General features: G+C 30.0%; 1 protein-coding gene across 1 annotated transcript in view; it reads right to left on the bottom strand.

The window, feature by feature from the left end:
• LOC118198512 (endoribonuclease Dicer-like) overlaps window positions 1–15746 on the bottom strand; it is a 141051-nt gene extending 125305 nt beyond the window's left edge. Inside the window, exons 1-3 of the mRNA XM_035370203.2 lie at window positions 15478–15746; window positions 7786–7869; window positions 3530–3692 (exon numbers count right to left, since the gene is read on the bottom strand). Coding sequence (XP_035226094.2) covers window positions 3530–3692; window positions 7786–7869 — 247 coding nt within the window. The 5' untranslated portion in view covers window positions 15478–15746. The remainder of the gene's footprint in view (window positions 1–3529; window positions 3693–7785; window positions 7870–15477) is intronic.
• Between the last annotated feature and the right edge of the window lie 1205 nt (window positions 15747–16951).

The raw sequence follows: 16951 nt of genomic DNA, 5'->3' as shown, positions 1-16951 counted from the left end.
TGGCACACGAAAAGCTAATGTATATATGTATTGATTTATACACAAAATTTACAATAATTTTTTTGTTTTTAATTTGAAAAATATACAATTATAAAACCATAACATATTTATTTATATGCAATCATAATAATTATCAATGTGATACCTGCGCTTAAAAAAAGTTATATAATTTTGAGTTCCGAGTTATCAAGGAAGTGCCGAAAAAATTCAAATGCTGACACACAATCACACACACAACCACACAACAGTGAAATATATAAAAACATTTAAAATAGACATTATTAAGGAAAAAAATTGTCATTGTGTATTAAATACATGATAAAAAATTGTAAAATGTCAAATACATGTATTTGATTGCGGCACACCTATATCCTACTCATGGCACACCGGTTGCGGAGCACTGTTTTAGAGCACTGAATTATTCAAAACTTACTCAAAAATCATTACTTAAATATAAAAATTTAAAAAACTAATATCCAGATTGTAAAGATAATTTTCCTTCTGGGCCAGCATAAACTCAGTTAAATATCACATCAATAAATGAATAAGAATTCTATTGCACTTTTCACTGGATTTTTGGGACAGGGATTATTTAATTGCTCTGGATGTTATTACAGACACAATAAAACATTTATTTTCATATAAATGAAATTATTAATAGTAAATTTACTCTCTTTAACAGTCCCATAGGTGCACATTGTCTACTCAGTCTCTTTTTTTATATTTATTTATTTTTTATTTATTTTCTTTTCCATTTCTTCCACTGTTTTGCAAGATACATTTCTTAAAAGAGAAATACATCCTTGATTTCTTACTAGCAATTTAAGATTCATCTCTATTTCAGAAATTATAATCCCAAAAATATCAGAGAATATTACCAACATTAAGTCTGTTTCAGAATTCCTATTTCAGATGATAAATTTTAGGGGTAGAAACTGAGCTGTACAAGTTAGTCAACATTTCAATAAAACTACAGGTGAATATTGCAATTACTTCCCTTATTGATACATTGTGTTAGACTAGTAATTAACATCTCTGAGGTTTCATTCTATAGATACTAAAGAAAGACAAAGTTCCTCATATGAGAAAACTGGATTTTTTTTTTTTTTTTTTTTTTTTTTTAAAGCTTTCAGAGTGAGTCTCTTCAGTTCTTTAAGCAGCTAAAGTTGGAAAAATTGAAATCAGATTATATGTATCAAATATTTTGCACATGCATTCAAGCATGCAATGAAAAATTGTTATCCCAGCCATCTAAAGAATAATTGAATAAAATAAGAGTAAAATGTGGGTCAAACTACTATTACATATTACCACATTTTATAAGCAATCATATAGTTATCGCCAGTATGAGCATAAAGCACTTCAATAAAGTCCAGATAAGTAAATTTCCCATTTGAAACATTTATTTTAATCTGTATCTTAAGTTAATTCTAGACAGCTTTTCAAGAAACATAAACAAGTCCGGCTGAAAATGCATGGTGCGTATAAGGATCTTTCTGAAGATATGAAGATTAGCAACACTGCACAGTACCTACTGGACTGAAGTATGAAATGTCTATATTAGAATATTCTTTCTTTGCATTTAGGCAACAAAAGAGTTCTGCAAGAATTAGACTTGTGACATTTCCAATACTAACTCACTTTCTACTATTGTCTTACCTATTAACAAGAGCAAGAAGTGCAATGTTGCCATGTCGTAATTATTCATATCAGATTTTTTTCCTACATTAACTTATCAAATAGTTGCCATGCATTGAAGGTTTTTGAAGTAATGAAACCTCTAAATAAATGACATTAAGAAGCATAATCTTTATACATAACTAGATGAAATAATAATTAGAAATACAGTCAAAAGTCATTAATTCGGACACCCATAATCCGGAATGATCTATAATCCGGACCTCAAAGCTAAAAACTTTCTGCGCATGTGCCGCGTTGACACATGCGCATAGGCATTTACGCGTGCACGTAAGATCTCTTACGACTGCGCATTTGCGTGTGCGCAAGCGCAGAATATGTTTTCGCGTGCGCGTTTTATGTATAAAGAACGGTATAAGCTAAAATTATCCAATTATCTATTTCAGTTAATGTTGATGATTGCGTTGTTCCTTAATTTCCGAATTGGATCCAGCTTATTATTTTTTGCAGACTGTAAGAGCAATACTATAAAAGTAAACTTGAACTTTCGATTATGTCAAATAGAATTTTCGAATCTGGAGCTCCCAAAGGATCGTACAAAACGAAAGTATGTTTCGATGTCCATCAAACAAAAAGTGGAATTGCTGCAAGACATGAAGAATGTGACAGAGAGGTTAGTGAAAACGAAAAAATTTCGATTGACAAGTTAGTCGTTATTCTCGGCACAGCAATTAACGGGACTTGAACAGCGGAACTTTGTAACTGAACAAAAAATTATGTCTGTTTATATAATTAAAGAGAAAGTATTATCACATAAAACGAAGCAACTTAAACAACTTACATTGAAAGAAATGTTTAATAAAGTAAACAAATAAATATTAAGCTTTTTTTTTTGTAAATTTTGATACCCTTTAGATCATAATTGTTCTTTATTTCATAAATTACGGTTTCCTATTTTTTATTTTAGAATTTCTGCATGCCATCTCACGCGATTTAAACTGATGATCTATAATTCGGAAAAATCAATAATCCGGAATCGCCGAAATCCCGACAAGTCCGGATTAACGACTTTTGACTGTAATATAAGTTGCCATAAGTTTATTACTTAGTAGTATAAAACACAAAAATACTGGCTGCTTTTTGGGAAGCAACTTGCAAAGTGACTTTAATCATTTAAATACAAACTCAGATACACATGTGCATTAACACACAAATAAGTATATTATTGTAGTTATGTCTTTTATATACACAAAAACAATAACAATAAATGCAACCATACGAATGACAGTTACATTTGCAATCTACATAACTTTCTCAAAACAGTTTTTTCACATTATATCTGCATAACCGCTACTTCTGTTAAGTGCTTTAAACAAACAAAAAAGAAAAGTTTTGCTGCCTTTTCAACCCTCAACTGATTTCTAAATATGATGCACACAGCTTCAAAAGCAAAAAATATTCTTTCAATCCCTGGCTGATGACTACCTAACATGTTAATAATGCCCAGATCTTTTATTCCCATGCATTCTTTCACAAAAGCTAGTGATTAATACACCTCTATATACACATCCAACCATTTCTTGAATATTGTAGTTTAATATTTGAAAAACTAGACAGAAAAATTATTCAAGATTGAAAAAAAAAAAAATTAAGTTTTTCATTTCCAAATAACTTTTTAACACACAATAATGTACAATTTATTTTTTTTAATCCATTTATTAAACATTTCGGAAACAGTAATGTTCCAGAATTATTTTACTTCAGTTACAGAATTTAAAAAATTCTTTACTACATTAGTATACACATGCATAAATGAAAAATGTTTCAAATAAAAAAATAAAAAAAAAAAAAAAATAAAAAAAAAAAAAAAAAAAGATAAAGCAAAATTAACCTGTTGGTACAAGGAAAAAAATTCTTTTCCCGCCTTCAGCAAAAGGCACACGAACTTCATCTGCATGTTCACGAATAAGCATAACTGCTATAAAAGTCTTTCCAGTTCCAGTACCAAGACAAGCAATTACATTTTCTCTCTTTGCAGCTTCCAGTATTTCGATCTAAAAATTAGAACAGAAAAATTGTGTTTATCTATATAAACTACTTTTATACCTACTTAATATTAATTACTTTGTTGTACGATAACCATAACTCACATAAAAAAATTAATACAAAACTGCACAAAAAGAATAAACACTTACTTATACCAGGGAGACTTACCTACTTTAATGCTAATAATTCCTTTCTTAAAATAATTACTAAATGCTATATTGTATTTAATATACTATTCATTTTTCAATATTAAAATTCAAATTTTAAGATATCTCAGATTTGTTTTTCAAGTTTCATATTTTTACTTCCTTATACGAAGTAAAAAGGAAATACCGTAATCTCGAAAAGTTTCAGGCAGCATATTTCAACGAAAATATCCATTTTGACTGCTATCGAATGCAATTTAACGATGTTTTTGCGTGATATCTGTACATTAGAACAGAATAAAAGATTCTTTTCCTCCAAAAAAATTTTAAAACTGCTTTAAAATGAATTCTGAAGAGAATTTTTTGTCGCGTCTGTATGAACGTACGTACTTATCTCGCATAACTCAAAAACGAGTAGCCTCAGAATGTTGAAATTTTGTATATAGGACTGCTATAACATGTAGATGTGCACCTCATATTTTGGTTGCAATCGGCCGCACCAAACATATATAAATATATTTATATATATATCCACTCTGCTACCCGGCTCAGTGATCTCAGTTTCTTTACTCTTATCTGTTTGTAAATTGTACATTTTTTGCTTTAAAAATGATTGAATTATGTTGTTCTTCTCTTCCGGTTAAGGTTTTTATGCCTTTAGTAAACCTGTATGAAATAGTTTTAGAATTATCAACAATTTTAAAGTTGTTTAAGTGCCGCTAAGCCAAATAATTTTTTTGATGGTGGCCATTGCTTGTTTACATTTGAAACAGCAGAATAGTGGATTTGTTGCCAATCTAGCGAAACTTAGCTTCGCAACAACAAAGATAACGCCTTCATTTATTATTGCGAATTAAATCATGCTTAATCCTTTCTGGAATTTTTTCAAGGAAATAAGTGTTTAAGATTTACTTCGTAATTTTTAATACGGATATTTTGAGTTTTAATGTATTTTTGCCTTGTTGCGAAGTGTGTGTGTGTGTGTGATTATGGCAAAGCCTCGAGGGCTATCTGCCTAAGGGGAGGGATGCCTTCGTGGAGGACTTTCTAAGGGAAACTGGCTCGTATACACGTTACACATGGGGAAAACCACGAAAACGCCCATGCAGCCAGCCCGTTCACGTGATTCGAACCTCGGACCGAACTACCAGTGTTCAGCGACTTTACCGCTCGGCCGCTGGTGGGCCCTTGTCGCGAAGTGAGAACTGAATTAATTGAATGAGAAATACTCAATCGTCTGTGAAAAACTGTTTCTTTTTTGTTTTGTTTGCTTAATTTCTTTTATACATCATTCTAGCTTTATTATAGTATTTGAATAGAACATGTGGCAATGATTAGATAATTCTTTAAATGATATAAATTGTGTGCATTCTGAGTTATAATATGAATAAAATATAATACTGTTAAGTGAACCTAGCGCCAGAGTGTCGCTATCGTAAACAAATAGAGTGAATTTCAAAGAATGCATTTATTTTATTGCGGTTTATGTGCTATTTGGCGAAGTAGATTTAATTCAATCCAATAAGTTTAAATGAAATGCAAGAAAAAATGCGTATAATTTAATATTCTGTACAAGCAAGTCATGTGGTGTACACATCAAATTTTTTTATTTTAAATAACTGATGTTACATTTTCAAAAATTAAAATTATATAAGTATTTATATATGGGCTTTACTGTTAGAAAAATGAAAACAGAAAAAAGTCCATTTTTTTAAAACCAAAATTATTCAAAACACATCTTCCACTGGTAAATTAGATTTTATTGAGGCGTTTCACATTCATATGAATTTTTCAGCTCTCTGATGATCTCAATTCTGCCCTCAGCTTTTAGGGAAATTATTACACAATTCTTTTTATTTTTCATCAACAGATAACCAATAGCTTGACTTCCTTCCTCTCATTCTTATAACCTTACCATTGGCTTTTGCCATTTGCACATCTACAGATGAAGAAGCATGTTCTATGTTTAAAGCTTAGAAACTAATCTTGAAAATTTATGAATATTGCATCGATTCTGTTGCTTACTTCCTCCAACAGACAGTAGTTCACCATCGAAACACTGCTCAACATCACCAAAACATTGCTTTGAAATATCTCTTCATATCAATTTTTGGTTAGCAGTCAAAAATTATGGCATCCATCTCAGATAAAATTTTTCTTGTATTCTTACTTGTACTCCTGTGCAACACCCAACTACATTTGCGGCATTATCATATGTTTTATCCATTGATATCTAAAGCAGGCGCACCGTCCTTAGATATCAAAGGACAAAACAGACATGTAGGTGAGAGGACAGATTATTTTCGCAAAATCATTTTCTATTTTTCTAAAGAATTTTCATCTTCAACTATCGAAATTTATAACCAGAAATTCTAGTTCTGTCCAGCCTATCATGGCCCCACGCCCCATGTGCCCAATGAATAAACCTGCACTGGGGAAATGGAAGATGCATTACTCAAAAGACTATGGAAAAACACATTGCTTAATGGAAAAAAATCTGATGTGTACACCACAACTTCCTTGTACGGAATATTAAATTATAAGCATTTTTTCTTGTCATTTAAACTTATTGGATTGAATTAAATCTACTTTGTCGATAGCGCACAAATCACAATAAAATAAATGCACTCTTAAAAATTCAATATATGTGTTTACCATAGCAACACTCTGCCACTAGGTTCACTTAACAGTGTTATATTTTGTTCATTTTATAATTCAGAATGCATAAAATTTATACCCTTTGAAGAATTATCTAATTGTTGCCACATGTTTTATTCAAATACTCTAATATGTCTAGAACGATATATAAAAGAAGTTATGCAAACAAAACAAAAAAGAAACAATTTTTCACAGATGATTTAGTATTTCTCATTCAATTAATTCAGTTCTCACATCACAACAAGGCAAAAATACATAAAAATTCAAAATATCTCTATCAAAAATTACAAAGCAAATCTTAAACACTTATTTCCTCGAGAAAATTCCAGAAAGGATTAAGCATGGATTAATTGGCAATAATAAATGAAGGCGTTATCTTTGTTGTTGCGAAGCTTAGTCTCTCTAGATTGGCAACAAATTTACTATTCTGCTGCTTCAAATGTAAACAAATATATCCGCCATGTTATTTAAAACTTAAGGTTTAACTACATTTAAACAACCTTTAAACTGTTAATAATTGTACAAATATTGCTTGCAGATTTACTAAAGGCATAAAAACTTTAACCGTAAGTTAAGAACATAATTCAATAATTTTTTAAAGCAAAAAATGCACAATTTACAAACATATGAATAAAGAAACTGAGATCACTGAGCCGGGTAACAGAGCGGATATATATATATATATATATATATATAAATATATATAAATATAATAAATATATATGAATATATATAATATATATAAATATATATATATATATATATATATATATATATACGTTTGGTGCATCCGTTTGCAACCAAAATACAAAGTGCACATCTACATGTTATAGCAGTCCTATATACAAAATTTCAACATTCTGAGGCTACTCCTCTTTGAGTTATGCGAGATATATGCGTACGCACATACGTTCGTACAGACACCACGAAAAATTCTCTTCAGAATTCATTTTAAAGCAGTTTTATAATTTTTTTGGAGAAAAAGAGTCTTTTATTCTGTCTTTACATACAGATGTCACGCAAAAACATTGTTAAATTGTATTTGATAGCAGTCAAAATGGATATTTTCGTTGAAATATGCTGTCTGAAACTTTTCGTGATTACAATACTTCCTTTTTACTTCGTATAAGGAAGTAAAAATGCATTACTTCCTATATTACTTCATAAGTAAGATACCGTGTGAATTCTTAACTTTACAGATATATTAAATAATAGAACATAGCATTTAAAAAACTGCAACTCGAACAGACAGACAAATCAAACATTAGAAAATAAAATAAAAGATGGAACACCAAACCTGGTAATCTCGAGGCGTAAATGACTTAGCAATATCCTGCTCACTGCTTCTTCTAATTTTTTTATTTGGTTGTTGAGTTTCCATCTATAAAAGCAGAACATTTTGTAAATTAGCAATTACTTTTAACACATTTCACCTGTACTTTAGGATTTAAAAAAAAAACTTGCATAAAAATCTGTTTACAGCATGTCCATAAAAATTCTTACACATGCTTTCTTTTTTTCTTTTTTTTTTACTTGCGATTACATACTTCCATTTACAAGGTAAACAAGGTAAATATTTATTTTAAAACAAAATAAATATTTATTTCTTGGCATTTTTAAATTTTAAAAATCTAATTTGTAAAAATTATGAGATTTAATATTTTACTTTACATTATCCTGTCCACATAGTTATATTTAGCTCATACTCATTCCGAAAAATAAAAACAAAATATTTGACTTCTTTTTTTAGGAAGCAATCAGATTTCTTAAAAATTCAAGGGGCATATCTAAACTGAAAAGTGAACATAAATTTAGAAAAATATTTCTGGTGTTTATAGGCTAATTTGACTAGCATTGTTATAAAGACATAGAAAAGTTCTTAATACAAATTATTTCAAAAAGGGACTATTATTCAGAGAATCTTATAGAATTCATGACACAGGATACAGAAACTATTTAGCACAAAGCTAATTCATAGCATTACTTGCATAAGTAAAGAAATGGAAAATACTTCAAGTTTAATTACTTTTTCTAATTGATTAATAAGTTATAATAAAGAAATAAAACTGCACTTGAATATTATTAACTATATTTAGCATTTGAAAACTTACAAATTGCTTGTGTGAAAATGCTTCCAACATATCAAATGAAAAAAAGAAAAAAAAAATCATGAATTAAAGAATGTTACATAAATCACAAAGGAATATCACTGAATGGCATTTAATGGCAGAAAGGGGGGGGAATCAATCTTGAATTTAGCAAATGTATTTTTATCTGACCCTCAAACAGATCAATTTTATTAAACAACTCAAAATTTTGAAATTAAATATCTTGGTCAATTTTTACCATAGTTCAAGTCAAACATTTTGGTATTTCATTTTTTAAAATGATTATAAACTTTTAAATTATACGGACTGACAGACAGTATAAAAAAGTTATACTTTTAATTTTTACAAAATAATTTTTTTTTAAATTTAAAAATACCAAAACATACATATTGTATCATTAAAAACATTTCTGGGCAATCTTCTATTATCAGGACTGGATTCAGAAATGTATGTAAGTGCATGTGTGTATTGTATACATTCATGTATGTATGTCTATACATGTGTGTGCATACACATACATACATACTTATATAGTACATGCATATAAGGATCACATACATTCATAAACATACACAAAAAAGCATTTTTTCAAAAATAGGGCATATGCTTGTGTCTCATTGGGAACATGTAAATTGAAACCAATGGTCATTATTTTGATGCATAAAATGTGCTTAAACTCCTATTTTCTGTGGGCTGTTTTTGAGGAGTGATGAAATCCACATAAACGTTTTTGGTTACATGGTGTATTCAGAAGTTGTGATACTGAAGTATTAGAATTTTGAACAACACTAAGCAAGATAACTCACCATTATGGTCATGGTGTTATCCATTAGCTTCATAATGACCCTTTTTTACCCTTCAACATCTAATGAATATTTTAACTACTTCAACTATGCAAGTTTAAGCAACACCAAAACAGGAACCACTGCTAAGTTACAGAATACATAAATAAGTGATGTTAAAATTAAATTAGCTACTTTAGAACACATTAGTGCTAGTTTAATGACTCTTGATAATGAAATTTTAGAACTTCCCTCAAGTGAAAACAATAATGGTAAAAGTTATTCTGATGAATTTGAATCTGTAGACGAATATAAAATCAAATTTGATAAAGCTACAGTTTGCATCAATTTTTTTATAGAAAGTAAATCACAGCCAAACAGGAATATATTAAGTAATGAGAAATCAAAAATTAAACTTCCCAAACTTGAACTAATGAAATTTAGCAGTGAAGTTAAAGAATGGTTGTGGAGTCAGTTTAAACGAATTCATAATCATAAAGAAATGGAATTGGAAGTCAAATTCCAATATTTAATACAATGTATGTCGTCAGGTACAAGAGAGAAAGAGATTATCGATAGCTATCCACCTACAGCAGAAAATTATTTAAAAGCGATTGAAAGCCTCAAAGCAAGATTTGGCCGTGAGGAATTGTTAGTGGAATACTATGTTCATGAACTATTAACTTTAGTTGTTAAAAATGCTACCAAATCAAGGCTTAGTATCACTCAATTATATGATAAACTTGAATCCCACATCAGATCATTAGAATCCCTTGGGATGACCTCAGATAAATATTCTGCAATGCTCTTCGTGCTTGTGGAGTTGTGTATTCCAGAAGACGTGTTGAGAGTTTGGTTGAGAAACTCAGTAAATGAAGAGAAATCATATAGTGCAAGACTGAGCCAACTTTTAAATTTTCTAGGGGCTGAGGTCGAAGGGGAAGAAAGAATAACTCTAGCAAAGTCAGGTATGAAGCAAAGTGATCCCTATAGAAAAGTTCATAAGGATAGGGAAGATATTACTATACCTACTGCAAGAAACTTGTTTTCAGGAGCAAAAGAAATAAATAAAAATAATGCTGTAAATTGTATTTTCTGCAAAAAATCTCATCAAAGCAAAGATTGCTACAAAGCACAAAATTTAAATCATGATGAAAAATTGAAAATTATGAAAGAAAAAAAATGTTGCTTTACGTGTTTGAAAACAAACCATCAAGCTAAAAATTGTAAAAGTAGAGTTCTATACATGTTTTGTGGTAGGAAGCATTACATTGTTTGTTGTCCAGAAGTTAAACAGAAATCAAAAGTTCCTGTCGAGTGCAATCAAGAAAATTGTGAAATTAGCACTCTTTCTTCAACGGGCACTTCAGAAAGAGTTTTGTGGTTGCTATTCAACATGAAGGAAAGAAACTTCATTTTCGAGTGTTGATCGATACTGAATCTGAATATTCCTATGTTTTAAAATCGACAGTAGAATCCTTAGGAATAAGATCAGAAGCTCATAAAAAATTAACACATATTGTGTTTGGAAGAAGGACATCTGATATGAATCATAAATGGGTACTTTTCGGTTTCGCCGGCGCAAATCTCGCCAAGCAGACTTTATTGGCGACAACATACAGTATACACATAAAAAATATTTAAGAAATTTTAGTTCTAAGAATTCTCTTTTTGAAGGCATAAACATTTTAATATCGTTTAAAAATTTATAAAAAGCCAATAAATAAAGACAATAAATTTGTAAAAAGACATTAATTTAAGAATTTATATGCTTTCATGGTTCAACATACTAATTCGCCGGTTCATATCACGTGACCCCAAGCGATCTCATCACACGTAAACTACTCTACAAAAATCTAATGCTCTCAGTAATTATCTACATTAATTTCAAGTTAAATCTTAATTTGGAACACAAGTTTAAATGCAAGAAATATTTCAATGCGTACGAATAGCTTACTCAGAAATTATGTAAAACTGCAGTGCTTAACTTCACTAATGCATTCTCATTAGAATTGATGAATTTAACCCTTGACTTTCCTTTTCTATATTTTCGGCTTCGGGTAAGCGCTGTGATTGCATCCTAATTGACTTAATTACCGAAAATGGCCTTAGACACAAAACTGAACTATCTGATAAAAATTCTAAGTAATAATATGCCAGCATTGAAAGAAACAATCAATCTGATAAGAAAAAGCTGTGACTTGTTTTGAAAATGAGGCGTAAAAGGTTACCAGCGAGAATATTCCGTTTGGCATCGGTTGTACCATTATTGGCGACTTTATCGCTTGCGCCGGTAAAACGGAAAAGTACCCATAAATGTTATAAAATAAATGTTGAGAATCTACATACTGACTATAGCTGCAAGATTCCTGTGTTAGATCAGCCCATTAATTTGTGGATCTATACCTAGTCTACAGAAAGGACCTTGGATATGATATGAGGGATGCAGCCCGACCCTCCTGGCAGACTTTACATCGCCCTATGGCCTTTTTGTAGGCTGGAAAAAAAAAAAAGGGGGGGGGACCTTGGATATCAGAATTAGCTGGAAAGGGAATTCATATTTCACAGATGTTGATTGTGTCAACCCATAGATTGATCTTTTGATAGGCTCAGACTTTGCAGGAAATACTTATATAGAAAAAATAAAGAAATTAAGTATAGGCATTTCTGCCACGGAAACACTGGAAACACTGCTCGGATGGGTGTTAATTGGTAAATCGCCAACAACTGGAGGTGAAAATTCTATTGCTGCTGTAGTTACCTCCCCCTTGATTCACAATCAAGATATCAGAAACCTCTGGGAATTAGAAGCCATTGGCAATACATATTCCTTTGAATTGAAATCTAGAAGAGAAATTGATAAGGTCATAAACGATCATTTTATGACAAATTTAAGAGAAGATGAAGAGGCTGATAATTTAAAATGTTTAAAAGGCCAAGAAAAAGAAGTACCAAAAGATGTTAAGAAAGAAATGTTCTTTTTGAAGAAGTTTAGAAATGATCCAAACCTGGACAAGAATAAGAAAATTTTAAAAGATTTTATTTTAGATAAGAAGTGTAAAGGAAAATATAAAAATGATGAGATTCCGACTTATGAAGAAGCAGATATTGCAGTGTCAAGTGATGAAGAAAAAGATATGAAAAGGTAAGAATTGTTTGAACGTAAGTATATTTCCCAATTTGAAGAGTCCGATTCAAAATTCATTAAACGATATCCAAGGATGATTGAAGATTCTCTCAGACGTATTGATAATAAAAGAAAGAAGAAGCATGAAGAATACATTGAAAGAAAAAAAAAATGAAGAAAGAACAGAAAAGAGAATATCTGAAACATTTGAAAGATTTAATGAGAAAAGAACTTGAAGACAAATTTTTAAAGTTGAAAGAAGTGCCTGGTCAAAATGAATTAAACCTTAACGAAGATGATATTGAAAGTGATTTTGAACCTGAAAAACTTGACCAGAAAATGAAACAGTTTTTTTATGATGATTATTATGCTATTCAAGAAGAAGAATGTCCAAAATTTCCATATGATGAGGAACTCAATAATGAAGATTGGGACCATTGGATTGGATCAAGTAAAAGAGATGAGAGTGCTGAAGAACAACTTGAAGAAGTGCTTCTGAAACATCATGTGTTGATACTACAAATTCCAAAATTTATTCTAAATCACAGGTTAAATCAAAGTTAAAAAAGAAATGTTTAAGTCAACTCACACAGGAAGGATAAAGGTTAGAAAGAAATTCTTTTTAAAACAGTTTTTGATCCAGATGGTAAAATGTTTAATGACTATTTGAATGAGTGCTATAGATTAGATGATGAAGTGATCGAGCTATGAATGTGGCTTTTAGATTCAAGGACAAGTGAACTTTAAAATATACTTGTAAGTGAACTTTAGAATAGACTTTTAAGTGAACTTTAAAATAGACTTTTAAGTGAACTTCAAAATGGAATTTTATGTTAACTTTTAGTTTAATTAAATATTTGTTTTGATAAAAATCCTGTTATCAAAAGGTGAGAGTATGTATAAGCATAACATAGTTCATATACATTCAACCAGTGTAATATTAATTTCCTTTTAGTTTTGCTTTGAGTGGCAACAGCTGTAAAATGTTATTATTAGTTGGTAAAATAAACGTGTTTGGTTCTGTTTAAATTTTAGCGAGATCATTTAGGTAGAAATGAGTCGATGAATGGAGTGAACTTTAGAATAGACTTTTAAGTGAACTTCAAAATGGAATTTTAGGTTAACTTTTAGTTTAAATATTTGTTTTGATAAAAATCCTGTTATCAAAAGGTGGGAGTATGTAAAGTATAGCATAGCATAGTTTATATAGTACATTCAACCAGTGTGATATTAATTTCCTTTTAGTTTTGCTTTGAGTGGCAACAGCTGTAAAATGTTATTATTAAATGGTAAAATAAACTTGTTTGGTTGCGTTTAAATTTTTGCGAGGTCATTTAGGTAGAAATGAGTCAATGAATGGACAAAGTGACATACATTTACTGTCATATCCAACTGACACAAAACAGAAATGGCCACACAACCATGAAAGCAATACTCTAAAATATTAATATGGTGGGCACAATATTATTTAGATTACAGTAAAGGATACAAATTTCTGGAATAAGAAGATGCAAGTCTCACCATTTTATAGTTACCATATGTATAACTTCACAGTAACATGAAGAAACAAACATCTGGACACAGTGCATCAGCATATGATTCATAGCTAGCTGATATTCGTTACGAAAAAAGCAAAAGTCTCACAGTAAGCAATTTTCTCAGCAACAGCAGATTTCTGATCACCAGAAACAATTATAAAACAAAATCCCAGCATCTAAACGTAAAACAGTATATAAAGCTGTACATCAGCTGTAAATAAACCAGCTGAATTATATTCGCAAACTTATGTAGCATTCTTAAATCATTAAATATGCTGTAAGTTCTCAAATACAAGTTCTTGAATAACACCAAATGTGCTGGCGCCTTGAATACGTTAAGTACCACTACTTTTACAGCAGAGTCGAAGATATCCTTATACCTTTGGTAACTGTTATCTATGTAACTTTAATCGTTACAAATTCTAACTATAACCATGGTACTGCAGCTTCCACATCTTATATTTTCCTGCATGAATGTTCCTGCTGCTATGTGTTCATAATGACATTTTCTTACCTTTCAACATCTAATGAATATTGTAACTGCTTCAACTATGCAAGTTTAAGCAACACGAAAACCAACATCTACAAGTGATTATAATGACATCACTGAGTGATGAGTGTCATATGATGAATTACTCATCATATGAAAAGTGGAATCTAAATCTTTTCATTATTTGATTTTATCAGACACGATTTCTTATTTAAAACAGAACTTAAATTATGATATATGGATAAATATGTCACATATACAAATTAAAAAATACTATTTTGGAAAAATTCATGACAGCTATTCTAATTAAATATTTATGTTACAGAACATATTTTTCTTAAATGGTGCCATTAATCTCTTACTTATATCGCAAAATTAATATACAAAACCTGAAACATTTTCATGCCGTAATTTTAGCAAACCACGCTTTTTACATTAATAACACACATAAAAAACTTTAGATAAATGTTACTCTGACAATTACAGAAATTTCTGAAAAATTTCAATAGTTTACTTATTCATACTTATTTACAACGATTACTATTACACCGAAAATTAAAATAACCGTGATAAAATATCAATATTTAAACTGTTATTCTGCATGAAACTGCAAAATCCTGCAGCATTTTTAATTGATGAATCAATTATTATAAGTGCAACTCACAGACAAAGAATTTTCCTTATTGCAAGCAGATCGGGGAATTCCCTTATTACAGATGAGTCAAGAAAAACTTTTTATACTAAAAACTAAAAAGAAAACGACAAAATTTTATTAATTAATATTAAAAGAACTGGAAATTTTTCATTAGCTGATTTGGATTATTTTTAAAATTACAGTAAACATTTTAACTCTGAACACATAAAATAATATGATAAAAAGAATGCGCAATACTGACCAAATTTCCATTCACATATTAAATTACGACAAACTGTTAATTACATACCTTCAATCAACAATCGTCATCCAAATTTCCCCAACACAAACAATTAATATAACCCCTATTAACACGATTATTATTTTAATCGCCGTTTCTCACCAAACCATACTGAAACTTTTAAGTAAGGTACCAATTTTAATGTATTGCCAAAACGTATTGACAAATTCAGAGTTTTTGAAATATTTAGATATATGGGATAAAATGATTAGTAGAAACCAACGACTTCATATAACAGGTAGACGGCTCACCCACAGAGAATTCGTCTGCTAGGGTGTCTCCAACATACACCACGTGACTAATGCTGTTGGCGCTCTTGGGGAGTGATAGCTTAGGCTGTTCATCGCCAGTTTGACCCGCTTTTGATATGGCAGGTAGTACTTTTTATTTCCGTCTGCTAGCAGTCAGCAGACAACGGCCTCGAATTAGGTTGTTCGATTTTTTACAAGTATATTTAGATATAACTTAACCCCTTTTTTCCTGAATATTTTATCTATATTTTTAATAATTGCTTTAAATTATTTGCACCATTGTTTAAGATGTTTATGTTAAATAATTTTAGGAAGAAAATCTAAAATAAATAATAAAAAATTGAGATGGAAACTTTAATTTTGAATAACGTTAAAAAATTAATTGCACTACTGTTATAATATTTGAGAAGGTAAAAAAAATCTCGTTTAATTTTAATGCATTGCATCCTAAAAAGAAAAAGAAAATCACATTGTATTATATGTATTTATGCCATTGATTGCCTTTCTTTCCTTGAGATTATATTACTGGAACAAAATAATACACTCTCTTTTCTTGAGATTACATTACTGGAACAAAATAATGCAATCTTAATTACTGATTTCCACACTCATGTGTATGTCATGGGGGGGGGATCAATACATCTTATTAACTATAAAAATTATTTTATATTGAATATGTATCAAACGGTAACAAACTTCAACTCAGTATTTATTATTAGGATCAAAACGATATTACAGTTAAAAATTCTCTCTCTCTTCTTTTTTTTTAAATACTATTTAAAATATGGTAAGTTTTTCAAATCGCATTTTTTCAATTACAATAAATTTCTAACAGCATCGTAGATGAGACAGAATTATAATCCAGATTACTTTTATTTTAATTGATTTTATAGAAAATAATGATAAAGCATTGAGCTTTATAAAAGTAATCTGATTTTTAAAATAATGCTGTTTAACTGTTTATGTTCAATGTTGCATGAATCAAGATGCTTTTTTTTTAACAAAGTAAACATATCGCACAATCTTTTCTCAATAATTTAATGCTAATAATAGCGTTTTTCTTTTTTTATCGCAGGCAGTAATTGTTTATGAAATCAAAACGCGTACGACTTGGCGAAAAAAGGTTAACGCCTATTGGCGCAGCTTTCTATTTCAACGGAATATACGGAAAAAAACATATAAAATTCAATTATTTGTAAAGGGTGATTCCAGTAAATAGTGTCACAGTATTT

The sequence above is a fragment of the Stegodyphus dumicola genome, chromosome 2 (genome assembly GCF_044657685.1).
Source record: "Stegodyphus dumicola isolate Sdum_Otavi_A_Nest chromosome 2, ASM4465768v1".
NCBI lineage: Eukaryota > Metazoa > Arthropoda > Arachnida > Araneae > Eresidae > Stegodyphus > Stegodyphus dumicola.
This window is presented reverse-complemented; position numbering and strand designations above follow the sequence as displayed.